This window comes from Salvelinus sp. IW2-2015, linkage group LG4q.1:29 (genome assembly GCF_002910315.2).
Source record: "Salvelinus sp. IW2-2015 linkage group LG4q.1:29, ASM291031v2, whole genome shotgun sequence".
In the NCBI taxonomy this organism is placed as follows: Eukaryota; Metazoa; Chordata; class Actinopteri; order Salmoniformes; family Salmonidae; genus Salvelinus; species Salvelinus sp. IW2-2015.
In genome coordinates this window covers 63982479-64010472 of record NC_036842.1, presented here as the reverse complement: position 1 = coordinate 64010472, position 27994 = coordinate 63982479, and the positions used below count along the sequence as shown (strand labels likewise).

General features: G+C 41.3%; 2 protein-coding genes across 5 annotated transcripts in view; both read left to right on the top strand.

Moving 5' to 3' along the window:
* Nucleotides 1-2: 2 nt before the first annotated feature.
* nlrc5 (NLR family, CARD domain containing 5) lies at nt 3-20933 on the top strand. Of its 3 annotated transcripts, none has more exons than XM_070443024.1 (49): nt 3-77; nt 2332-2647; nt 2884-2934; nt 3456-3539; nt 3825-5556; nt 5645-5728; nt 5847-5930; nt 6128-6211; nt 6352-6441; nt 8557-8607; nt 8822-8851; nt 8977-9060; nt 9177-9260; nt 9398-9487; nt 9804-9884; nt 10006-10089; nt 10173-10256; nt 10365-10454; nt 10789-10833; nt 10926-10982; nt 11109-11192; nt 11381-11464; nt 11572-11661; nt 11768-11827; nt 11997-12080; nt 12353-12436; nt 12596-12685; nt 13061-13126; nt 13398-13484; nt 14410-14493; nt 16096-16179; nt 16302-16388; nt 16719-16778; nt 16888-16938; nt 17057-17140; nt 17246-17329; nt 17445-17528; nt 17613-17696; nt 17776-17862; nt 17939-18022; nt 18127-18228; nt 18332-18415; nt 18878-18961; nt 19076-19159; nt 19282-19365; nt 19458-19535; nt 19646-19729; nt 19815-19898; nt 20029-20933. In XM_070443024.1, the coding sequence occupies exons 2-49, from the start codon at nt 2350-2352 to the stop codon at nt 20108-20110; spliced, it is 5655 nt and encodes a 1884-aa protein (XP_070299125.1). In that variant the 5' UTR covers nt 3-77; nt 2332-2349; the 3' UTR covers nt 20111-20933. The 3 variants fall into 3 exon arrangements, with proteins under 3 accessions (XP_070299125.1, XP_023841148.1, XP_023841146.1); XM_023985378.2 differs by lacking the exon at nt 3-77 and adding an exon at nt 1611-1980; XM_023985380.2 differs by lacking the exons at nt 3-77; nt 14410-14493 and adding an exon at nt 1610-1980.
* A 2469-nt stretch (nt 20934-23402) lies between these two features.
* The window catches only part of LOC111962347 (copine-2), a 29935-nt gene continuing 25343 nt past the window's right edge, over nt 23403-27994 (top strand). For both annotated transcript variants that reach the window (XM_023985377.3, XM_070443022.1), the window contains exon 1: nt 23403-23467. The gene's annotated coding sequence lies outside the window, so the exon portion shown is untranslated. The remainder of the gene's footprint in view (nt 23468-27994) is intronic.

Here is a 27994-nt window from a genome sequence, read left to right as displayed (position 1 = left end):
CAGTCAGTACGCAACACTATGCTCATAATGGCTTAGCAGGATCAGACAGCCAGGGAAGACCAGTCTACAGAGMMCAGGTGAATTTTGCAGTATATTATATCAATGAATGGATACAAAGTTCCATCTTAAGTTGATGGGTAGGCTACTGTCTGGGAATGTTATTTTMAATTATTGAACAAATGATTCTATTCTTGGATAATGTATAAATGTACACCAAGGTAATTCTTTGTCATGCCTCATCTGAGCAGGATTAGATGGTGACGGGTCTCATCAGGTATWACTGAATATCATGCACTCAGAAATTTMTTTATGCTGATGTAGGTGTAACACACAAAAGGGGACATATTTGCATATGTTATGGTCTGGTGAATTCTGGCAAAGAGTATGTTCTTTTCTCAGCATGTCTACAGATTCTCAGTGTTTTTGTYTACTTGGAAATGTTGATACTGGAGAAGGTTATCAGAAGAAACTGCAACTGTCAAGTCAACTCCCACTCCTCCCCTCCAGCATTCGACATCGCCRGTATACTAACCACCGGTCCTGAGATTCATCATTACGCACACTTGCACGTCATCAGGCACACCTGGACTCCATTACCTCACTTATTACCTCCCCTATATCTGGCAATCCCTTAGGTTCTCTCTTCAGTCAGTATTGTTTGTGTTTCATGTCTATATGCTACTCGTGGTGGTTATATTGTTCGATGTTCCGTTTATTATTACACTCACCACCTGCACTTGCTTTCCGACTCCCAGCGTATACATTACAGTAACCAGCTTTTATAGCGGCCAAGAAATGCATTGCCTTTAATTGGAAGGTTGGTTATCCACCCACAATGTCACAGTGGATGGCAAAAATGTCAAGTTATGTATCACCAGATTTGATTTATTACAAGATTAAGGGTATACTGTGCAACWTTCGTAAGGTCTGGATTCCTTATATGGAATACTATACGACAAAAGGAGTCTGTATTGAAAACATGCCCACGTCAGGGGAGATACCTATGTAGGCAATCCCTAGCAGCTGTGCTGCTCAGTCCAGGCCCTGGGGTTCTTCCCAGGTTGTCTCTCTGGCCTTGGCCTAACACACCTGAAACCAATAATGAATGTTTCATTAAGATCCTAAAGCTGAGTGGGGTGTKTTGGGTTGGGGTGCTGCAGGGCCATGGAAGGCTTAGGGCAGGATGGGGTGACCCAGCTATATTGTATGCAAGTAAAGARCTCTACAGTCCTATGAGGCCTATGATATGAATTATRTGGAGGATGTCCTGTTTCTGTGTGTTCATGTGTAGGATCTGTATGTGTGTTTTTATTCAACTTTTGATTTCCAAACCTTTCCCTTGAGAGACAAAAAAAAATGGTAAGGAAGTTGAGTTGGGGGTCGGGCGTGCAGGAGGCTCGGGCTGGCTGGGCGGTCTGGTGGAAATTTGGTATAGAGACAATCAAAAGTTGTCTTTGTACTTTATTTAAAAGTAGTTCATTTGTTAGGCTATTGGTTAAAGGTGCAACACAATTACTGATTACTGAATTATCATCTAGTTCAGTCTTATCAATCACTTAAACATATTTAATAATGGTCTCTTACCTAGCTTGATGACTGTGGACATTTTTACTTACTTTTTGTTGTTCCAAATAGAGATAGCTAGAAGGGCCATGGGTCATATTAGATTGATGCCACAAAAAAATGTGAGGACCCGCAGACTCCCGGCCAAGTTGTCAACCCCCCCATACTTCTAAAACCAAAGTTGCGCCCCTGCTTGAATATCTATTTTGGTGACTGGCTATGGACACCCGTTGAAGCGCGCGAGSAGGTTGGATGCAATTATTCAATGTGTAAATGTATTTTGCAATGCTCGCACACGTACCGCGGTCGGTTTCTAATGAAAACGACTCAAAAACGAAACAGAAAGTAAAAGCATCCTATTTGGTTTGAGTTTCACTTTATTGTAGCGATGCGACCAACGACCAACAGCTACATTTGGTAAGTTATATTGGTTATATATATATATAAAAAAAAAAGGTTATTAGTTAATTGACTTTGTATATAGTAGTAGGCTATACATTACGTAGTAGCCCATCCAAACGCGCGCCCAATACAAAGCAGATTGTCGAAGTAGATTATAATTTACTCATCAGCCGATCCAAACGTGCACCCAAAACAACGCAGATTGTTACGGTGTATGGCCTTTTCTTGTGAAGCAAGCCTATGTATTTGGGAACATGCAGTGTARCTATTTAGGTTTGCTCCATGTGAATTTGTTTGAGATTACGTTTAATCTATAACTAGTTTATAACACAATCAAACTGAAATGTGTGTTATTGTAAAATGTAGCATAAGCTTGTACAGCTGATGGAAGCAGAGGAAGATGTCCAGACTGTATTGACACAGGAGACCCATGAGCTGGCAGACATTCTGGGCTATCAAGATGATGCACTTCTCGCCATACTCTATGAAATGATGGACAGCAGAGCGCGGGAACGGCTCATGCGCCCTGCCAGCCACAGAGAACGCATCCTGGAGTTGTTGAGTTACTTCAGGACAGCAGACCCTGCTATTTGCCGACAATTTCTTCAAATGGTCTGCATGCACTGCGACATGCCAATGCGTCTGGAATCTCGACTGATGTCTGTGGCCGGGTCTGTGACTAGTGAGTAAGACCTTGTGGTGCCTGCCCATACTGATCCACCCAGAAGATCCACACTATAGCCTAGTTATTCAGTTATGGGGAAGATGTTGATATCAGGGTGGGGTTTCCTTTCCATTTCCATCCCTCAAATGTTGACACCCAACAATAAACACCCCACTGACAATGCAGTAACTCTGTGGATAGATTTAGGCTTCGTTTTGACCCATATTGGAAGTTTGATTTGTTTGACTGTACAGGTGATCCTTGGCCTACACCGGCAAGAGAGACCCCATCCCTCTGTGATCCAGGTAATCAATCAATCATCACATTTTACTGCAGCTGTTCAGTCAGTTTTTACACTCTTTTTCCATAATAATTTAAGGGGATATGAAGTGTTTCATTTTTTGTGTAAGATGACACCTCTGTGATATTCAGGCAAGAAATGGTTCAAAGGGCCAACAGCAGATAACACACAAAAACAGCATTAAAATAGGAAGTAAAATAGTGGTTTTATCTCAGACATAACTCTGCTAACTGTTTTTAGATTGGTAATTTAGTCTAGCCAGCTGTCTAAACTTGTACTAATGGACAATACTGATGGGCATGCAGGGCACGTGCCCAGGGGCCCTGACCTCCGGGGGGACCCCATTTGATTTTTGTTAGTAATTTTGTTAGCCAAATCTCGCTTAGGGGCCCCCAAAAGGCCCTGGARAAGGGTGTCTTATGCAATGCCTATGCAAATCTGTTTAACCACTTTGCTTCTTCATATTTTCTTGGGTTTCCCCTATATGTCCATTATTGGGTTCTCTCCATTTTGTTTTCTTCTCAGAAGAAGTCATTGAAAACAACAGCCATACCCTGGTTGATGAGTATATACCATCTCAAGGTTGGTGTGTAAAACGCCCACGAATAGGTAAGTACCAGTCTTTTCATGACACCCAATTTTTGGGGGGGCATATCTCAGTAAGATTTCTTACGGAGTTTCAATTTTAAAGGACTTGCATACTGTGTGAGCTACCTCTGTTACCTGAAATGCATCTTTGTCTTCACTCTATGAAAGTTGTTTGATTTGAAATTARTACACAGTCACAAAATATATTTTGAAAACAAAGTCATGAACAGCCTCATAAATGTGTAGCTGTGTTCAGGTCAGGAGTRTGTTGTGTGTTATTTTATAAGATGTTCTTTGTATGTCCAGACCACGTAGAAAGCTACAAGGCTGCTGTGAGGAGATTTCTACTGCAGAGGTGGGAGAGGGTAATGCAGGGTGTGGTGACGGAGGTTCGCCTGGAAGAGGCCTGGGTCAGTCTGCGCCACAGAACCCATGTTAGACCCAGAGACAGGGCTGATGGAGCTCTGAGCCCCTCAGAGCTTCTGCAGGGGGATGAGGAGGGGACTGTGGAGGACAGGGTGACTGTTCACGCCCTCCTGGGTTCAGAAGCCCAGGTCACACTGCTGTTAGGCCAGGCAGGGTCAGGGAAGACACTACTGATGCACTGCCTTGGCCAGAAATGGACACAGGGCGCCTTTCCCTCCTTTCACCTACTGATCCTGCTAGAGTTCCGCCAGCTCAACCTCGTGGCTCGGCCGCTCTCTCTGAAGGAGCTGCTCTTTCGCTTCTTCCTACCACCAGAGGGTGGGGAGGAGGAGTGTACCGCTGTACTTGACTTCATCCTTGAAAACCCTGAGAAAATATGCTTGATCTTTGATGGCTACGACGAGTTTCACACTAAAATCACCCACTCAGGGAAACTGAGCAGCCCATTTGACCCACTGTGCCCGCTCCCCATGGCAGAACTGATCTCAGGCCTGTGCAGTCGCAGAATCCTCCCAGGATGCACTCTGTTGATTACCTGTAGGCCTCGGGATGTGACAGACTTGGAGAGCTCTGTGGACTGCATTGGGGAGCTGCTAGGCTTCAACCAGCGCAGTGTGAAAGAATATGCTGAACAGTACTTCCAGGACAAGGGTCTGAATCTGAAGGAGAAGGCAGTGAGTTATCTATTGGCCAACCACCACCTCCTCACCATGTGTTACCTGCCAGCCCTCTGCCATATCTGCTGTGTGTGCTTGGACCACATATTCTCCAGTGGTGGGTCTCAGCTTTTACCCCAGCTTCCAAACACCCTCACCCAGGTCTACCTCCAGATCCTCTGTGCCTTTCTGAGCCGATGCCCAGGGAGCAGCACACCCCTGTTGCAGAGTCACAGGGCAGAGGTCACACTGCTGGGCCGCCTGGCCATGAGGGGCCTGGAGGGGAGCAAGATCGTGTTCTTGTCTGAAGAGGTTCCACCAGACCTGGTGGACTTCGCCACTAAGGCTGGTCTCCTCTCACAGGTGGACCTGACCCATGAGGATGGATCTAAAGGTCAGGGCTACACATTCATGCACCTCACCATGCAAGAGTTTCTGGGCGCGCTACACATCATGACCAGCGAGGACATCACAGAGGCCCAGCTCAGGAAGAAGTTCAACGTCAAGACCCGCTGGACTACGAAATCAGACCCCAAGACGGTTTTCACTGACTCCCTCCATCTGTATGTTTGTGGGCTTGCTGCACCAGCCTGCTCCTCTTACCTGCTCCAGCTTGTTCGGGGAGTGGGGGCTGTGGGGTGGGTGAAGAAACGCCTGGCACTAGTTCGCAAGTTGCTCCGAAGCCTGGCAATGAGCACCAACCTGACTGGGCCGAAGGTGGTGGAGCTGTGCCACTGTGTCCAGGAGACCCAGGATGCCCAGCTGGCCAGGGAGATGGTGGGGTCGCGACCCTGCTTTGAACTAAGGAACATCACATTGAACCCTGTTGATCTGGATGCCCTGGCCTTTGTCGTCTCGTCTGCTGGAGTGGGCATCGGGTTGGACTTTGGAGCCTGTTCTATGGAGCTGGAGTGTCTCGATATTCTACCCAGCTGCCAGCACATTGACTTTCTAATGTGAGTTCATGACTCATTTATACATTGTGTACTAAACAAGGATAATCCTGCATGAAATTAATTTCCTCTTTTTTTAACAACCCCTCAGTTTTCGAAGCCGTAAGTATGATGACAGATTTGCAGATAAACTTTCTTGCATCCTTCCCAGACTACCAACCCTGAAAAGATTTGAGTGAGTCCTTCACTGAGTCACTCAGTTTTGAAATKATCAACTTTCAAAGTTGTTTGTGTGTGGATGTGTACGCGAATTGTCAAAGTGTGACGTGAATAATTCTGCTCCTCTTCCCCAGGTTTATCTGTGGTAACCTCACTGATGTGGGAGCTGCCAAACTTGCCAGAGCCCTAGAGAGCTGTCCACAGATCACAGAGCTTAAGTAAATTATAATTTACTTACCGTAACAACCAAAGATTATTACCACCACTTCAAGATTTTATAAACCCTTTTTATCAGGATCTAACCAAACRTGGTTAAAGATACAGTACCTTATTTGCCATGAAAGTACAGTTGGTCTGATTCGGTATTGAACAGGTTTTGCATTGTATAAAGTGATTTGTGTTGTCTGTCTGACAGTTTCAGTGACAACAGCCTGACAGACAGAGGAGTCAGGGAGATYGCTGACATCTTTCCCAAGCTGCCCAGTCTGGCCTCTGTCTCGTGAGTTTATTGTTTCCTTGATTGGATAATTTGCGTTGCATGATCCTAGCTATCTATTTATATTACAAGTGTCTCTTATTTCTACATTTCAGCAAGCTTGCACTTTTGTAATGTGGCCTATGTGTTTTRTATGTTTTCAGGTTGGGGAGGAATGGCTGCTCTCTGGAGAGTATCTACATCCTTCTAGAGAAGATCCCTTCCAGCCCCTCCATCCAGGGACTCTATGCTGAGTAAGTTCAAACAATAGACACTTCCAGTGTTTACAAATAGACCCTCCAGTTGTAATCTGCATACTTCAGAAAGTATTCACACCCCTTGACGTTTTACACGTTTTGTTGTTACAAGGTGGGATTAAAAGGGATTTAATTGTCATTTTTTGTCAACGACCTACGCAAAATACTCTTAATGTCAAAGTGGAAGAAAAATTCTAAGATTTGTAAAAAATGAAAAATAAAAMGCTAATATATCTTGATTACACAAGTGTTCAACCCCCTGAGTCAATTCATGTTAGAATCACCTTTGGCAGTGATTACAGCTGTGAGTTTTTCTGGGTAAGTCTCTAAGAGCTTTGCACACCTGGATTGTAGAACATTTGCACATTATTCTTTAAAAAACTCTTAAAGTTCTGCCAAATTTGCTGTTGATCATTGTTAGACAAGTCTTGCTATAGATTTTCAAGACGATTTTAGTCAAAACTGTAACTAGGCCACTCGGTGATATTCAATGTCATCTCGGTAAGCAACTCCAGTATATATATTTGGCCTTGTGTTTTAGGTTATTGTTCTGCTGAAAGGTGAATTTGTCTCCCAGTGTCTGTTGGAAAGCAGACTTAACCAGGTTTTCCTTTAGRATTTTGTCAGTGCTTAGCTATATTACGTTCCTTTTTATCTTAAAATAAACTCCCTTGCCGATGACAAGCATACCCATAACATGATGCAGCCACTAYCATGCTTGAAAATATGAAGAGTGGTACTCCGTGATGTTTGACTTTCCCCAAACATAACGCTTTGTATTCAGGACATAATTATTTTTTTTTTGCTTTAGTGCCGTATTGCAAACAGGATGCATGTTTTTTAATATTTTTATTCTGTTCAAGTTTTCTTTTCACTCTGTCTTTTAGGTTAATATTGTGGAATAACTGCAATGTTTTTGATCCTTAAAGGGCACAAGGTGAGACCCAAATCCAGACACAGGAGGCAGATGGGTTGAGCTCCGATATTTATTACACCAAAAGGAGTAGGCAAAAGGCAGGTCGGGGACAGGCGAGAGTTCATAAACCAGGTCAAGAGTCCAAACAGTATCAGAGGATAGACAGGCTTGAGTTCAGGACAGGCAGGGRTTCAGTGAACAGGTCCGAGTCCAAACAGTACAAGGGGATAGGCAGGCTCGAGGTCAGAACAGGCAGAGTGGTCAGGCAGGCGGATTCGGCGTCAGGACAGGCAAGGGTCAAAACCAGGAGGGCTCTGAAAAAACAGAGACTGGGAAAAATAGGAGCTAGGAGAAACSCTGGTTTACTTGGCAAAACAAGACGAACTGACACAAAGAGACAAACACGGATAAATACACCGGGGACTAATGGGGAAAACAGGAGACACCTGGAGGTGGGTGGAGACAATCACCAAGACAGATGAAACAGATCAGGGTGTGACAGATCCATACAAATGTTTTTCCTATCACAGCCATTAAGCTCTGTAACTGTTTTAAAGTCACCATTGGCCTCATGGTTTAATCCCTGAGTGGTTTCCTTCCTTTCCTGCAACTGAGTTAGAAAGGACGCTTGCATCTTTGTAGTGACTGGGTGTATTGAGACACCAACCAAAGTGTAATTAAAATACTTCACCATTATCTTTACCCATCTACCAATAGGTGCCCTTTGCGAGGCATTGGAAAACCTCCCTGGTCTTTGTGGTTGAATCTGTGTATGAAATTCACTGCTCTACTAAGGGACCATACAGATATTTATATGTGTGRGGTACAGAGATGAGGTAGTGATTCAAAAATCATTTTAAACACTTATTGCACACCTAGTGAGTCCATGCAACTTTACTCCTGAACTTATTTAGGCTTATCGTAACAAAGGAGTTGAATACTTATTGACTCAAGACATTTCAGCTTTTCATTTCATATTAATTTGTAAACATTTTTAAAAGAATCATTCCACTTTGGCATTATGGGCTATTGTGTGTAGGTCAGTGAAACAAAATCTCAATTTAATATATTTTAAACTTAGGCTGTAACACAAGAAAATGTGGAAAAGGTCAAGGGGTGTGAATACTTTCTGAAGAAACTGTAACTGAAAAAACAAATACTGGGGATGTAAACTATGCTTTTCTCTCTCTTTGCAGGGGAATGAAGGACGTCAGTGTCCTATTTGTCCCAAGCTTAGACATGAAATGGTGAGTTTTAATGAGGTGAAATAAAAGAATATGCAACGTTCATTTATTTTCAGTGTTTGGTGTACCAACAGGCCCATGAAAATCAAGCTCATTTTTCATAGCTCTTTGAGAAAATGTTGCTTGTATTTCATTGTTTTTCTGTGCTACATTTAGGGAAATCTGTACTGTATCAATCAGCCTGACCCCTTTTCTCTGCCTTTCTAATTGTCTCAAGTTCTAAGGATAAAACTGGACTGACTGTCAGGTATGATATTCTCAATTTTGTTCTTATACAGAACCCAGGCTTTTATAAATGTATATTTCAATTGAGCTTCTGAATTCCTTGAGTAACATTGCTGTTTTTTTCCTGCCTCTTTATGTGTCAYCCAGCCTGTTGAACTGCAGATTCACTACTGACCAGATGAACAGACTGTGTCAGTTGCTAGCGAGATGTCCTGGTCTCTCTGTCCTGGAGTAAGTGAATATGTACCCAGTGTCCTTGAACAAGTCAGATCAGACTGTGGGTAAAGACACAAAATAAGTTAAGACAATCTGACTTTCTGTTTGGCGTTATGTTGTAACCCCTGCAGTCTCTCAGGAGGCGACTTCAATGCTGATACTCTCAAGGCCCTGACCGACTCTCTACAGGAGCTGAACGTCTCCAAACAGATTGTGTAAGACTGATCATTAATTTCAAGTGTTAGACTTTTGATAAAGTCATGATCTTGTGCCTGTCCTATATTATATATATATATATTATGTTTGAACCCAGTCATGTAGCCTAATACGGTTATTGGTTGTGTCTTTACAGTCTGAATGAGATTCCCATATCTATTGATGGGCTGATGGTTCTGACCAGTTTCCTGTCTGTATGTCCTGATGTGGTTCAAGTGTACATCAGGTATGTTGTGCATAACAGCCCTTCATTTCTTAGATCGAGCCAATATAGACTGCATCCCTCTTATTGTGTGTAAACTACAACCACACTAAAACCAGCACATTACCTTATCCCTTCCTGGTGGCGTCACACTTCAGAGGGTGTCTCTGTCAAGTGGCTTGTGATAGGCCCAAACCAGACGTTATAAACAAGCAATCAATTACGATACTGTGGTGCCTTTTATAATGTACAACTTCGATCATGATTTTTTTTAGAATGCTCTGAAAATGTTACCTTAACACTGACTGATGTGCATTTTCCCCATGTTTCCTCATGACAGCCTGCAGGAGCCTGTGCGGTCGTCCATATTTTTTGCTGGGGGGATAGAGAAACAACATCCTGAGATGTCTAAGAAACTTTGGTATGTACAATATACAAATTGCTATACACTGTATTCACTGTGTATAACAATATGGATAATGGTTATAAAGTTTTACGATATTGTCTCTTAATCCTCGTTTCTCATTAACCCCTGTGTACAGTCTGATTGGCTGTGCTCTTCGTCCCCCTCACTTGGACCATCTGTGTGAGAATCTGACGGACTGCTCTGCTCTGACTCTGCTGGAGTAAGTGCTCTGAGTTGTGAAAAGAGTTGGTTTGTGAAAAGTTTCTCTGTTTACCCCCCCCACCTGTTCTTTGCCTTTCTCAGTATTTCCAACAATTCTCTGGGAAACAAAGGTCTAAAGAAGTTGTTAGACCTCTTACCTCAGTTTAGCACCATCCAGGAAATCAAGTAAGAATTTCTTAACTACCTTTCCTCCCTTTTTGTTTGCTTTAGATTTTATAGTTCAAAGCTATTTCTGGCCATCCAACCAGTGCTTGTACCCTCTGTTTGGTGTAGTGTCAGTGAGAATGCAGTCAGCATGGAAGGGGTGGTACTGCTAGCTGACACGCTCTGCTCACACAGGAACATGAGCGAAGTGAATGTCAGGTATTCACTTCCCCTATTTCTCTCTTTCTCTCTCTTTTATCTATTTATCTACAGTGTATATAACTATGTGTCTATCTACCCACTGGGCACACACAGGTTGAATCAACGTTGTTGAAATTATGTTGAACCAATGTGGAATAGACATTGAATTGACATCTGTTCCCAGTGGATATCTATCTACAGTATATATCTTGTATGTCTATCTGTCTGTGTCTCTATATCCTTATACTCTCTTGTGTAAAATGGGCATGGTAAAAAGTTATTGAAATTGTTTGATTAGTATTTTTTTTATATATATATATATATTTTTTTTAACAAATGTTACATTTATCAGTCATGGGGGGAAGAAGCTGTTCCTGAAATTCCATTCCAGTAAAAGGTAATAAAGTTGTTTCTGTCAGTATACCAATTCTGTAACTCAGTTGGATGGTGTCGTCCAAATAACAACTCAACGAATCACTTTCATTTTAGAATACAATCAGAAGCACTCAGGACCTCACCAGATATGGAACAGGATAAGAAACTCAGGTAGGACACTAAAGTTTTAGACAGAAGTCTTAACATGCAAATTACTTTCTGAATTGCTGTTGTCCATTTAAGATCCCATTCACTTTACCCTGCAATATAATCCCAAGCTTGTGTTTTTGTTTTTAGTCTAACTCACAGTGATATCCAGCCCACTGACATGACCAGGCTGTGTAGAAGACTGGTACAGTGTCCCGGCCTACTGAAGMTAGAGTGAGTTCTTATGTTACCTCTAATTATGTCTATGTTCTGTCTCTGTCTTTCATGGTTAACTATAATATACTGTATTGTGCAATATTTCTGTATAGTTTCTATGTTCTACTCCCTCTTCTTAGTGTGTTACATGTATGATGTTTTCCTCCTTCTCAATCCTCTAAAACCATTCTGCCTGTCTGTTTCAGTTTCTCCCATGGATCCCTGAAGGACGATGCCATTGAAAATCTATTGAATATCCTGCCTAAGATGACATCTCTTCAGCTGCTCAAGTGAGAATTCTTCACCCTGCTCAGTAATGATAATCTCAGGGCCACAACACCAGTAAGGAGCTCATTTCTCGTCATTCTCTTCCGCCCCTCTTCCCTTCCTCCCACAGTATGAGCCATGTCCAGATGTCTACGGACGGAGTGTTGTTATTGGTCAGATCTCTGATAGACTGTCAGCGTGTCAGAGCTGTGGAACTCMGGTATGTACGGCTCATCATTCATTCATGTGGTTCATACATTTGGATTTATATGTACAGTATGAACTGTGTTTATGTAAATTACCTTAAATTTTGATGTACTTCTAAGGCCCCAAGGAGAAGCGTTCATCAAATTTGTCAACATGAAAGCAGAACAAGCAACTTGCAGGTGAATGCGGTTTATCTGCTCATACTGTTCCCATGTATAGAAATGTTACCTTACATTACAGAAATAAGGTTTTAGGTTAATTAAGCTGTATTTAATCAGTCACATATAGTTCTTCTCTCTAACCTGGTTTAACCCTGACCTCATGTCTATCTCTCTGCCACCTCTGCAGACTCACCCAGTACACACTGAGCAGTGGGGATGTGGAGAAACTCTCTGGGATCCTGGCGCAGTGTCCTCATTTGTCTGACCTGGAGTGAGTGTCCCTTTCCCTAATACACATCCCTGTCCCTGGGTCACTGCCCAAATTTGAGCAAAAATAGCAGTGCTTATAAATGTTGTACTCGCAATTACTGCACTGTATTCCCATAAATACCTTACACTACTAGAATATATGCCTCAACCAATGGTCAAACTGTGTTTTCCCTCGCTGAACATTTTTAGGGTGTATTTTGTGGCTGTTTTTCAACACATTTTCAACCAACCWTTCTCATAATGGGTAATAACCCATTATTTTCAACGGTGCAGTTTATCCAGTAACCTCCTGAGAGACGAGGGAGTGAAGAGCTTTGTGGATTCTCTGCCAAGCCTGCGGATTGCCAGCTCAGTGAAGTAAGACTCATTGCAACACCCCATCTTCCTTCAGTCCATACGGTGAACTCCATCACCACTAGTGCTGGTCTGCCTCCCTGAGTGCTAGCAGATGCATCTGTTCTAGCTTTATGGAGGTTAGTTGTGCTTGCTTGTACAGCTGTATGTGTTTCTCTGCAGTCTTAATGATAACAGACTGACCCAGATGGGGGCGCTCTACCTGGTGAACACAGTGACGACCTGTGAGAAGGTGGCTGCAGTTGAAGTCAGGTAAAATTCTATTGAACAATACCATGTTGGCAAACTGAACATTTACTTGTCTAGACCCCCATATATATATATATATATAATTACTTACAATTACTTACAATCATCCAATGTTGAACAAGCTGATGCTGGGCCTAAGTAATGCAATAAATTCTTATTTTGGTTGGTGATGTGAACGGTGATATGTATCATGTTAAGAGGGGAACGTCATCTTAGAATGACAAGTATGTACATAAATGGAGGACACCAAGATGAAAGATTTATGCTTTTCAAATTTGACAACTGCATTGAAGCAAATTTTACCAAAAATGTTAAAAGGGCAACTGGAAAAAAATATATTGGGCATATAAAAAGTGACAGATATATGTCTGTCTGTAGTTTGGGAACTGAGGAGAGGTCGCTCATCCGCTTTGAACAGGACAGTGACTGTGGCAAAACTCTGAGGTAGGACAACAAGGCTACTACTTTCTACTCAATACTCATAAAATCAATTAAAGCAGTTGCAGAAACACCATAGTGTAAACTMATTTAGCTAGTGGAACAGGAAGCATTGTTTATTTTGCTCCCAGAAAAATAAAACTCATATCGAAACTGAAAGGATTGCTTGTATAAATTATATCAAACCTCTTCCATGTGACTCATGGGCATAACCTCTATCTCTTCAGTCTTTCACCTTCTCATTCTCTCTCTGCTTCATGTTTCCTGAACCCTGCAGTCTGAGAGAGTGTCATTTTGGGGCTGACCATCTGCAGAGACTTGCAGAGATTCTGACACGCTGTGCTGCTCAGTTGGTCAAACTGAGGTGAGAATGGGACTGGGAGAATTGCTTGGCCCAAGGTTATTATAGTAAATGAAAAYGAAAACAAATCATGAACAAACYATTTAGTGAAATGAAATAGTTAACAAATCGGTTTGAAAAAATAAAACTATACTGAAGCTATTACCTTTGACTCCAAATTGAACTAAAATAAAAACATGAATTATGCTGTTATTTTTTTTTCTTCAACTTTGGGCAAAACAATCTGAGGTTTTCAAGACTTCGGTGGGTTTATGCAACCAGGAGATAGCAATGTTTCAAATAGGCCTAGCTTGTGAATCACAATCACTAGCTAACAGGGAAAAAAGGTGGCTAATTAGCTAATTTGATTCTTCTTACATGTACTACTAAAGTTAAAAAGCATTGGATTGGTGTAAACATCGGCGAGAGTTTCCGTACAACATATTTTTTACTCCAGTCTCTGCACTATTCCTTTTAAATCCAAGTCACATTGATATTGACTTAACCTAACCTATGACCTTACCCATCACCTTATGTATTAGTCTACTGCCCTCCAGTTGCAAGAGGTAAAATCCTAAACCCACCGCAAAAAAATTATACAACACAAATGGCTCCAAGCCTMCCACGCATGCTTTCTGTCCTTAACACTGAAATTAAAATGAATTAATATAAAAATGAAATATAACTACAGAAAAACTAGCAAATTTGGTCTGAAAATGACCTATAACTAAACTGAATTTCAAATAAAAATTGAAAAAGTCATAGAAATAAACACAAATTTAAAAACACAACTATAATAACCTTGGCTTGACCTTTGCGATAATTAACCTGCAACTCGTCAAATTTGATACCRCTGAAATTGAAAAAATTACAGAAGTGCAGTGTCTGATAATATGATTCCTGTGTGATGATGCAGGGTGAGGAACAGTGTTTTCTGTCTTGTATGTAGGTTATCCTGTAACACCCTGCAGAGAGAAGGCCTACTGGCTCTGCAGAACAGCCTGACTACCCTGTCCTCATTACGCACCCTGGAGTGAGCCACACACATGCACACACATGTACAGTTGAAGTTGGAAGTTTACATACACTTAGGTTGGAGTMATTTAAAACTCGTTTTTCAGCCACTCCACAAATTTCTTGTTAACAAACTATAGTTTTGGCAATTTGGTTAGGACATCTACTTTGTGCATGACACAAGTAATTTTTCCAACAATTGTTTACAGACAGATWATTTCACTTATAATTCACTGTATCACAATTCCAGTGGGTCAGAAGTTTACATACACTAAGTTGACCGTGCATTTAAACAACTTGGAAAATTCCAGAAAATGATGTCATGGCTTTAGAAGCTTCTGATAGGGTAATTGACATCATTTGAGTCAATTGGAGGTGTACCTGTGTATGTATTTCAAGGCCTACCTTCAAACTCAGTGCCTCTTTGCTTGACATCATGGGAAAATCTAAAGAAATCAGCCAAGACCTCAGAAAAGAAATGTAGCCCTCCACAAGTCTGGTTCATCCTTGGGAGCATTTTCCAAACGCCTGAAGGTACCACGTTCATCTGTACAAACAATAGTACGCAAGTATAAACACCATGGGACCACGCAGCCGTCATATTGCTCAGGAAGGAGACGCGTACTGTCTCCTAAAGATGAACGTACTTTGGTGCAAAAAGTGCAAATCAATCACAGAACAACAGCAAAGGACCTTGTGAAGATGCTGGAGGAACAGGTATAAAAGTATCTAATATCCACCGTAAAACAAGTCCTATATTGACATTGAAAGGCCGCTCAGCAAGGAAGAAGCCACTGCTCCAAATCCGCCAGAAAAAAAACAGACTCCGGTTTGCAACTGCACATGGGACAAAGATCATACTTTTTGGAGAAATGTCCTCTGGTCTGAAGAAACAAAAATAGAACTGTTTGGCTATAATGGCCATCGTTATGTTTGGAGGAAAAATGGGGAGGCTCGCACGCCGAAGAGCACTATCCCAACCGTGAAGCTGTCTCTTATACACATCTAGATGTGTATAAGAGACAGCTCAAGACATCAGTCAGGAAGTTAAAGCTTGGTCCCAAATGGACAATGACCCCAAGTATACTTCCTAAGTTGTGGTAAAATGGCTTAAGGACAACAGTCAAGGTATTGGAGTGGCCATCACAAAGCCCTGACCTCAATCCTATAGAGAATGTGTGGGCAGAACTGAAAAAGTGTGTGGAAGCAAGGAGGCCTACAAACCTGACTTAGTTACACCAGCTCTGTCAGGAGGAATGGGCTAAATTCACACAATTTATTGTGGAAGGCTACCYGAAACGTTTGACCCAAGTTAAACAATTTGAAGGCAATGCTACCAAATGCTTATTGAACTTCTGACCCACTGGGAATGTGATGAAAGAAATAAAAGCTGAAATAAATCATTCTCTCTACTATTATTCTGACATTTCACATTCTTAAAATAAAGTGGTGATCCTAACTGACCTAAAACAGGGAATATTTACTAGGATTAAATGTCAGGAATTGTGAAAACTGAGTTTAAATGTATTTGGCTAAGGTGTATGTTAACTTCAGACTTCAACTGTACACACCAAGTTATTGAATGCAAAATGAGTGCCTTTTTTACTCTGATTTTCTTCAGGATAAGAAACAACGGACTGAGTGTTCAGGTGATTGAAGACTTGGTGAAGCAGCTGAGGTGTGGTCACGTCCAACGCTATATCAGGTGAGGAGGAGGATATGGGAATGGCATGTGGTGTCTGTATTTGTGTGTGTGTGTGTGTGGGATTTCTTGCATGAGTGTGTAATGCCTCGGAGTTAAAAGTCTCTGTATTAATTTCCCATCAGTATTGAGGAGCCATGGATCACAGCAGAAGCAGCTGTAAACCTGGTCTCCTGCTGCTTGAACCTGAACCCCAACATACACACCATYAGGTGAGAATTCATTGTTTTTATTTTGACCTTTATTTAACTAGGCATGCCAGTTAAGAACAAATTCTTATTTACAATGACGGCCAAACCCGGACGATGCTGGGCCAATTGTGCGCCTCCCTATGGGACTCCCAATCACAGCCGTATGTGATGCAGCCTGGATTCGAACCAGGGACTGCAGTGATGCCTCTTCCACTGAGATGCAGTTATTTAGACTGCTGCGCCAATCGGGAACATGTTGTCATTCGAGCATTCATGTTGGCATTAGGTAATATTTAAGTATAGGAAAATAGAACACGACATGCATAATGGATGTGTGAACTTGTTTTGCAGGGTAAATAAATCCACTGTACACATTACTTTGGACGAATGCCAAAATCCCACTGCTACCAGGTAAAGCTGAAAGACAATTACGTTGTCTATTTCCAAAATGTTTTTTAGATGCAAAGATCAAGATAACACACTATCCGTTTTGACTGAGCTGCCTTTATTTGAGTTTCAGTGGTGGCACTTCTACAGACATGTCTGGCTCTCTGGCTACCGTGACCATAAGGTGAAAGCATCTTCCTCTATTATTCCTACATCAACAGGAATGTGTGTGAGCTGGCTCAGAACTGGTTACTGCATGTGAGCTCTCCCTATCATATGMTCCTGCCTCTTGTGTCTTTCAGCCTGGTAGACTGTGCAGTGCAAGGGCACCACCTAGTGTCTCTGCAGACTGTGTTTCAGAGGTGTGTTCTGCTACAGGAGCTAGAGTAAGTATCTGTGAGAAACAGACCTGGCAATACTTTGGAAGTAGTGAAAGTGATTAATGTCTAATTTAGTTTTAAGTTATACATATTTCTTATTTTCCTCTTTAGTTTGTCATTGAACAGCATTGGTAGAGTGGGAGCAGAGTTGCTCTGCTCTGTCCTACCATCCTTAGCTAGTCTGAGGATACTCAGGTAAGGCTGATGTTATGGATTTTGGGGGTTGGAAAGGCTTTACAGGGTTTTGATGACCGAGGATGACTATCTTAGGCTACACATGTAAAACATCTTTTTTTCTTTTTTTTCCTAGTCTTGAATCAAAAGARACCTCTGAAGATGTGGTATTGCTCCTTGCCGAGGGGTTGTTGCAGGCTAAAAGCATTGAGAGCTTAAAGTAAGTGATTGTCATTCATCCCCTATGCCTACTTTTTATTYTTTGTTCCTGACTCTGACCTGTCACCACTCTCTCCTGTCTCAGTTTGTTTGGTCATGTGATTACTGACAGAGGAGCTGTAGCTCTGACCAGAACACTCCAAAACTTTCCTCGTCTCAGAACAATCAAGTAAGAACTCTTGTATTCTTGTATTCAACCACCTGGCCAGTGATGCAACAATACTAATGCTGTGCCCTCCATCCTGTAGTCTGTCCCTCTGCTATGGTTGGACACCAGCAGGGGCCTTGGAGCTGGTGAGAGGGCTGGGACAGTGCCTCTCTCTGGAAGGGATCAGGTAAATTATGATTATTATTATTATTATTATTATTATTATTAAGGGCATGAGTTAAATATCTGTATCATGTCCACAGCCTTGACTCTGTACAGCTGGATGAGGAGAGCACAGTGTGCCTGGCCCAAGGGCTCCATGCTATGACCTCCTTGAAGAGGCTGAAGTGAGTAGTGCTTCCTGACTGAGAATGTAGTGGACTTTGCTCTGCTTGAGACAGATTTGGTGTAGAGTGTTTTCTTTACCAATGATATGTGATCCGTCCCGTAGTCTGAATAATAAAGTTACCATGGTGACTGGATCCCCATGGGAGGGGGCCACTCTGGTCCTGCTGGCCTCTCTGGAGGGGCTCAGAGGGATGGAGGAGATAGAGTGAGTAGAACCACGATAACACAAATGTCAAGAAGTATTTGACTTCTGCATGGACTAGACATCACGTTTGATGTGGTATTGTCAATGTGTGTCTGGCCTGCAGGTTGGAGGGGATGAGGATGTCGGATAAAGGAGTGGAGGAGCTTATCAAACACCTGCCCACCTGGACAGGCCTGAGGAAGATCAGGTAGGGATTATTGGACTGGAGGAATGGATGGGGAATGGCCCTGGACAAAAAATAGACTGCATCATTAATGTGTCAAATGAAGCTAAGATATGCATCAGGAATCTGTCACATGACCCGATCTTAGAACGTGTCAGTGTCAGCTAATATTCCAATGGGCTTCAACATTGGTGTGTGTGGGATTTAGGCAGACAATTGTAGATCAAAAAGGTATAAAGCTGGTTCAAAGTGCTGATTTATTTGTTATTGCAACGTTATTATATAATTCTGTTTTCTCCATCACAAAGTCCAGCTTATTCTACTTCCTGAACTGTTGCAGAGGAAACATACTGCTGTAACACTATGAGCTATGATATGAAATGGACACATTTTCCTCTCAATGATTAGAAGATGGAGAATGTTGGTCCATATCTCTATAGACTATATAAAACACACAACCAGACTCTTTCCTTTTTTGTGTCTCAGCCTGTCAGGAAACTGCATCAGTGACCAAGCAGGAGAGAGGCTGGTCCAGGCCCTGACAACCTGCACAGCACTGGAGGAGCTCAAGTAAGGCCAAGCCCAAAGTGTACTATTTMCACTGGGCTTTCACAATGACCAAAATAACTTTTTGAATTTTGACTGCAAACAATGCACCGTCTGACCTATGACTTTATATCCCAGTCTGTCCAGGAACAATCTCAGCCTTGCCTGTGCTGCCAAGATGGGACAAGTTCTGCCCACTCTCACTCACTTCAGGGTTCTAGAGTAAGTCTATTACCATCAGTTTTTGTGTGGTTTGGATCATGTTACGTTTATTTATTGATTTTATGCCATGYAACTGCAACCCTAACCCTTGTTTATGTTCATGGTTGTGATTTTGTGAAAAGTCTCTCAGAGAATGAGATTGGTACAAAAGGATCTGTCAGTATCTCCAAAGCCTTGATCTCCATGAAGTATTTGACAAAGATACAGTAAGATATATATCTATGTGTAATCTGCTATAATAGATACTGTSTATTCCCTGCCCAAGAGACAAGCTTTTAATGTACTAGTTGTCTTCCAGCTTGACCTCCATAGGGACTTCAGAGCTTGCTGGTCTGGCTGACAGCCTGGCTCACTGTGTCTGTGCAGAGGATGTCAGGTAAGGGAAATCCAGACAGCACAGAGCAATATTCATCATGATCTGAATATTCACGACTGATTTGACCATGTTTCCTCGCTCCCTTTTTCACTCCCTGTCCATTTCGTCAGTTTTGCGTGGAATGATTGTGGAGATGATGTCGCAGTGAAGCTTGCCGAGGTTTTACCACAATGCCAGAAGCTAAGGAGACTTGAGTGAGTGCTAAGTGTACGCTTTTACATTGACATGTTTTCAAAGGATTTTATAATCAGATGTGTTCTTTTATATCTTTGATTTTAGTCTAGAGTCTAACAGKATCAGCACTATTGGAGCAGAGGCACTTGCCAGAAGCTTACAGTCTTGTCCATCAGTTGAAGTGATCAGGTAAATATCTTGGAAGTTTTTAGTTGGTAAACTGTCAATTGTATAAATGTATTATACTGGCTATTAATTTGAATACTGCCTTTGTGTGCAATGCCATTTTTACAAATGTCCTCTCCCTGTGTTTGACCAGACTGTGGAGGAATGTTATTTCTACCAGTGATGCCCAGAAACTGAGACAGAGAGAGAAGAGGCTCAACTTCTCCTCCACATAGTCTAAGATCTAAKCTCACTCATTCAGTGTGTCAGCAGAACAGTAAATTTGCACTTTTGTTTTATGCACTTAAAGTTGATTTTGTTTACATGTCATCAAATTCAAACAAACAATAATATCATCCAGGAGGAGGAGGAACAGTGAACCTTTATTCCAACCCTGGTAAAAGGATGTAACAGATGAGAGAAATCTCTATCTTCCTTCCTCTTCCTGGACAATCAGCTCATAGTCTCTTTCCACTTTCGTATTTATTTCTGGATTGATTTTTGAATCAGGAATTTATTGATTGTTTGTTTTGCTAAAAACAAATGTTCACCTCAGGTCGAAAGAGTGAGCAAATGACAAACTAATAACTCAAGTTTATGCTTCAGGTKTTCCCGCTCTCTATCTTGGTTTGTAAAACTTGAACTATTTATGTGATGTTGATCTCTCCCCATATGTTAACTAAGCATTGAGGTAGAGTTGAAATATTGTTTTTCTGATGGAAACCACTGCTTGGTGTGATTCTTATTTCTTACACTTTAGTATTAGKTCTCTTGCACTGCTGGATTCTAATGTCACTGCTCATGTTTCACTTATGTTATTAGATGCATTTCTGCTCATCTGCTAATTTATTTCTTATTCCTCAAACTTGTTTTTGTAATGTTCATGTTTTAATCTCACATGCACTTTGGTCTAATAAAGTGTGAGACGTCTTTTTTCATATTCCATGTAAATAGTGATTTTCTTTATCTGAACATACCTCTAGATGGCAATACAATTTCATAACAGGAGGTTGTATTGTGAATCAGTAGGGAAAATAAACTGGGTGCCTTCATTTGAAATGTTTACATAGTGTATTCTTTTTATGTCTTGTTAATTTGACAAAATAACCCGAACTGACCAGGGATTTTTTWACGGAATCCGAATGGACCCAATTACAACTACACCCGACCCATACCCTAGACCAGACTGGACCCGAGTGACAGAAATTGTTTTATCAGCCAAGTTGCTCTTCTGGGTTAAGACATGATAGTTTATAGTTCAATTTGACTGTTTGAGCTATAGTCCGTTCTGCTATAAAGTTCAATAAATTCCATCTTTCTTTACTTAGTGTGAATAATAACATTACTGCTAACTAGCTAACCCGAGGCTGGTCGGTGTCTCCACTCCTTCTATCAGCCTGCGTAGTTAACATATAAAACCAACAGTATACTGTGATCGACAATCAAACAGGGATCTCTCTACCCCAAATTGGAATCAGAGATATATATAAGTCATCTTCGCGAGCCTGGACATGAACGATTGTGAACATATTTAGCCCTAGTCTCAATTCTAATAAACTATCTCTACCTCTAACTGGTAAGTTCGACTCTACGTATAAGAGACATCTGCTAAATGATGTTTAACATACAGATTCCATATTTACTGTGTTGCAGTTATAAAATATGTATGTCACAAATGAATCTTTTGTGCAGTTCTTTATTAAACATGTAGTTTTTTTTTACATTTGACTGGTAATAACTCGCTAGCATACTAATTTTATCTGCGCAGTTGAGTACCCCTGATATTGATTATATTGACTCAGGATAAGACGCCAAAGAGTGCATAAACATTACGACCGGAATCAACTGAGTGTTTACTACGAAAAACGGGGCAGCCAAGACGACAGGTCAGGGACGAGTTAACACGCCGGCTGGTACGCATAGACAAGGACGAACTTGGCAATAGACAGAAAACCCGGTATAATAGCACAGGGGATTATTGGGGAAATGGGCACACAAACAATGGAGGAGGGTGGAGGCACGAGCATGGACAGGGCGTAGCAAACAGAATCAGGGTAGTGACATATAATAGCGTTTGCAAATGAACATTGTCTCTGAAAAATGAAACCATCAAGTGCTAAAGATTCTTAAGACACAATCACTGTCAATCTTAGAATGCCAATGATAATAGTCTGGAAGTATTTTCGTATTTTCTCAACTAAGTTCTTTTAAAAGAATAAAATGACTAATTATACCACATTATCTAATGGATACAACTAAATACAGCGTTCTATAAATATAAATCTCTTCCCAGCCTTCAGGAAACTATAAATAGTAAATGGTATAGGCACTGGCACTATAACCGCCCAGACATCTGTACGGCTCGAATGATAACGTGCGACCGATCAGTAATAAAGGAACTAAAAAATATACCCTCTGCTATTTCCTTACTGCACAAAACCACAAAAACGCATCGGAACCACTATCATCTACAGTTGCAACAAAACTAACACCGAGGACCAAAACATAAGGCAATACCTTAACCTAAATAATTGAGAGTATAAGCACTAACCACCACCCCTTTTCCCCCTCAGAGAACAGCCTCAATTCGTCGTTCATGCATAAACAAGTGTACAACGCGTTCCACAGAATGCTGGCCCATTGACTCCAATGCTTCCCACGATGGGCTGGATCGCTTTGGGATGAACATTCTGAAATCACATGGGAAACTGTGTGAGCGGAAATACACAGCACGTTGCCGTTCTTGACACACCTCAGCACCTACTACCTTAGATCTCCATTCAACACATTGCAAAACACTCAAAAATATCTTGTCTTCCCGTTACACCCTCTGAATGGCACAATGCCATGTTTCAATTGTCACAAGGTTTAGAAATCTTCTTTAACCTTATTCTCCTCCTCTTACATCGTATACAATTGAAGTGGCATTTAACAAGTGACATCAATAAGGGATCATAGCTTTCACCTGGTCAGTCTATTTCATGGAAAGAGCATGTTTTGTATCATCAGTGCATACATTTGAGTGTTAAATTTAGTCAAAAAATGTAATATATGCTTATTTTGGGAATTAAAAGCAAAACATGTGTTACAAAGGGTGAAGGAAATAAATATTTACTGCTTGTGCTATTCATATTTTTAAGATAAAAATATGTTGCTTTTAGGGTTAACTTTAATGGAAACAGTAAATGTACCCTAATATACTGTACTTAGGTCGTAGCAACGCACGATTGAGCATATAAACACTTCGGCCCCTGATTAATGATGATCACAACAAAAATAGCTATGTTAAGAAAAGTATTAGCTATTCCCGAACCAGAGCATTTATGTTCTCATTTTGCTGAAGGCATGAGATCGGGTGGAGTTGCAATGCGCGACCACTTCAATTGCTCCACTACAGCACTCGGCGAGAGACTGTCACAGACCAGAATACCTCCCCTCGCGGCCAACCACAACAATTTGTATTCCCTTGATTATATGTTTTTGGAACATCATGAAAATACGTCAATGTGTGCCATAGAAAGAAAAAGTGTTAAAGTTATCAAGAAGAAGCGTTCTTCAGAGAAGAGTATTAGTAAAAAATCACATTTACCAAGGTAAGTGAATATTGGGAACACTTGTGTATTTTATCCTATGCGATTTAACGAATATTCATATATTATGTCTGGAAACATTTCAATTAAGTAAATGTCTCTTTTAATAAAAATACAATTTGTTCCAATGTGTGCTGACTGAAATATTGTCAGTGTATTAAATTATGGGGTGGGTGAGAATTTGATGTTGCGTACAATGGAAATTCAAAACATTTCAGAATAGATTTTAACTACCAACAAAAGGGATGAGCACAGGTAAATCCAGAGAAAGATGGAGCAAAGATAGATACAGAAAAGAAGAGTATATGTCCCTTTTAATAGACAGATAAGAGTGAACCAGAGAGATATTGATTGATTGTAATTGTAATGTTCAACTAACTATTTCCTGATGAAATTGCAAACTGATGCACATATTATGGTGGCACACAGGATATGTCAGATGTTAATGTGAAAAGAAGCACAAGCTCAAGCTGTCAACCACAAAGGGAAACGCAGTCAGTTGTCACTATTCTAAAGTAGAAATGTCAGTCTCCTCTGAGACTCTGTCTTTACTTCTCTGGTTCACTCTTTATCTGTCTATTAAAAAGGGACATATACTCTCTCTTTCTGTATCTATCTTTGCTCCATCTTTCTCTGGATTACCTGTGCTCATCCCTTTTTTGGTAGTTAAAATCTATTCTGAAATGTTTTGAATTTCCATTTACGCAACCATCAAAATTCTCACCCACCCCATAATTATTCTCAAGTGACATTTGCTCTCACAGTAGATGAGATGATGCAGTCAGTCTAGTCCTCCAGCACTGAGATTAGTGAAGATGGGAATGCAATTTTCAGCTTGGGTTGACAATTGTCTTGATTGATAGTCATCTCGATAGATCTATGCGTATCTATATGTGTTGATTTAGCCTGGACCATTTGAAGATAAAGTCCCTAGTTACTGGCCCAGGTACCCAATTTAATATTTTTACCATCTGAATAAATGGTTTGAGAAAAGTTTTCCTGCTGATTAGAAAAGCTCAAGGGGCACCTGAGGGCCCTTTATGTTTGCAGACAACCAAACCTGTATTTATCTGTGAGGTCACTTCCCTCTACCACACTGAACACAGAGAGGAGAACAACATGAACTGAGGGTGGTGACTTGGGTCTGTAACTCTTTTAGGTAGCCTACTGTATTCAAATCAGTTTTCAGTGTGTGATTATATAATGGAATATTCAGCGACGCACATGGCAAAATGTAAACTAATAGGTTAAAGTATCAAAGATTTATTTGAACTTCAATACACCTACAGTATGTGGCATTATCTATTTTAGAATTCAAGTCACTGAGACAGTTTCTAGACTCATTCAGATCCTGTAGTCTTTCCCCATTTCCTACTACCCCACAAAGATGCGTATCGTACTCTGGCCAGAGCTTTGCCTTAGTGTGAAGAATGTGTTAACTCCAGTGACTGTAATGTTGGATGACTGAGCGTGAGGGCTGTTTGGGGATATGGAGTGAGTTATCACCCTCTTTATTTTTGGTATGTGAGCAAGACTATGCTGATGTCTTCTGTATAATATTTTTGCTGATACCAAAACAACATTTAACTGTTTACATTATACAAGCAATTGAGAATATGATACTTTTGTACACTTGCTTGCGAATCCATCCATCCATGAAGATGCTTATCTTAGCTTATGATTGGTTGGAAGTGTGTATGTGTTTATGTTTATGATGCTGTACACTTCAGTGTGCTCCCATTGTACACTTTTGCTTTGTGGAATCTAATTATTGATAATGGAAAGACCTTTCGATGGAACGAGCTTCATAGAGAGCCTCATATACGACCTTTAGATGGAACGAGCTCTTAGAGAGCCCATATAGACCTTTAGATGGAACGAGCGTCATAGAGAGCCTCATATATGCCTTTAGATGGAACGAGCATCATAGAGAGCCTCATATATGACCTTTAGATGGAACGAGCTCATAGAGAGCCTCCATATATGACCTTTAGATGGAACGAGCATCATAGAGAGCCTCATATATGACCTTTAGATGGAACGAGCGTCATAGAGAGCCTCATAATATGACCTTTAGATGGAACGAGCGTCATAGAGAGCCTCATATATGACCTTTAGATGGAACGAGCGTCATAGAGAGCCTCATATATGACCTTTAGATGGAACGAGCGTCATAGAGAGCCTCATATATGACCTTTAGATGGAACGAGCATCATAGAGAGCCTCATATAGACCTTTAGATGGAACGAGCGCCATAGAGAGCCTCATATATGACCTTTAGATGGAACGAGCGTCATAGAGAGCCTCATTATGACGATCTTTAGATGGAACGAGCGTCATAGAGAGCCTCATATACGACCTTTAGATGGAACGAGCGTCATAGAGAGCGTCATATATGACCTTTAGATGGAACGAGCTCATAAGAGCCTCATATATGACCTTTAGATGGAACGAGGCGTCATAGAGAGCCTCATATATCGATCTTTAGATGGAACGAGCGTCATAGAGAGCCTCATATATGACCTTAGATGGAACGAGCGTCATAGAGAGCCTCATATATGACCTTTAGATGGAACGAGCGTCATAGAGAGCCTCATATATGACCTTTAGATGGAACGAGCGTCATAGAGAGCCTCATATACGATCTTTAGATGGAACGAGCGTCATAGAGAGCTCATATTACGACTTTAGATGGAACGAGCGTCATAGAGAGCCTCATATACGATCTTTAGATGGAACGACGTCATAAGAAGCCTCTATACGGCGCACTACATATAACAGTCCATTAACCATATCAGAAAATGACAATGGGCGGCAGGGTAGCCTAGTGGTTAGAGCGTTGGACTAGTAACCGAAAGGTTGCAAGTTTAAAATCCCCGAGCTGACAAGGTACAAATCTGTCGTTCTGCCCCTGAACAGGCAGTTAACCCACTGTTCCTAGGCCGTCATTGAAAATAAGAATTTGTTCTTAACTGACTTGCCTAGTTAAATAAAATTTAAATAAAAAATTTAAATAAATAAAAATGTAGAAAAAATGCGCATTTTGGTAAAAGAAAAATATTTTCAGTGTTCATTATAATCTYACAATGCATTACTTCAGTTCATTACTTATGGTACAACATACAGTGCATTCGGAAAGTATGCAGACCCCTTCCCCTTTTCCACATTTTATTATGTTACAGCCTTATTCTACAATGGAATTTTAAAAAATTATTCTCGTCAATCTACACGCAATACCCCATAATGACRAAGTGAAAACAGTGTTTTTGATATTTGTGCAAATGTATTAAAAATAAAAACAGAAATACCTTATTTACATAAGTATTCAGACTCTTTGCTATGAAACTCAAAATTGAGCTCAGGTGCATCCTGTTTCCATTGATCATCCTTGAGATGTTTCACCAACTTAATTGATTGGACATGATTTGGAAAGGCACACMCCTGTCTATATAAGGTCCCACAGTTGACAGTGCATGTCAGAGCAAAAACTAAGCCATGAGRTCAAAGGAATTGTCCGTTGAGCTCCGAGACAGGATTGTTTCGAGGCACAGATCTGGGGAAGGGTACCAAAAAATGTCTGCAGCATTGAAGGTCCCCAACAACACAGTGGCCTCCGTCATTCTTAAATGGAAGAAGTTTGGAAACACCAAGACTCTTCCTAGAGCTGGCCGCCCGGCAACACTGAACAATCGGGGGAGAAGGGTCTTGGTCAGGGAGGAGCTCTGTCACTCTGACAGAGCTCCAGAGTTGCTCTATGGAGATGGGAGAACCTTCCAGAAGGACAACCATCTCTGCAGCACTCCACCAATCAGGCCTTTATGGTGGAGTGACCAGACCGAAGCCACTCCTCAGTAAAAGACACATGACAGCTCGCTTGGAGTTTGCCAAAAGGTACCTAAGGACTCTCGGACCATGAGAAACAAGATTCTCTGGTCTGATGAAACCAAGATGGCATGAATGCCAAGCGTCACTTCTGGAGGAAACCATCATGCTGTGGGGATGTTTTTCAGCGGCAGGGACTGTGAGACTTGTCAGGATTGAGGGAAAGATGAACGGAGCAAAGTACAGAGAGATCCTTGATGAAAACCTGCTCCAGAGCACTCAGGACCTCAGACTGGGGCGAAGGTTCACCTTACAAAAGGACAACGACCCTAAGTACACAGCCAAGACAACGCAGGAGTGGCTTCGTGACAAGTCTCTGAATGTCCTTGAGTGGCTTAGCCAGAGCCCGGACTTGAACCTGATCAAACATCTCTGGAGAGACCTGAAAATAGCTGTGCAGCGACGCTCCCCATCTAACCTGACAGAGCTTGAGAGGATCTGCAGAGAAGAATGGGAGAAACTCCCCAAATACAGGTGTGCCAAGCTTATAGCGTAATACCCAAGAAGACTCGAGGCTGTAATTGGTGCCAAAGGTGCTTCAACAAAGTACTGAGTAAAGGGTCAATGTGATATTTCTGTTTTCATTTTTATTTTATTTTTTACAATTTGCTTTGTCATTATGGGGTATTCTGTGTAGATTGATGAGGG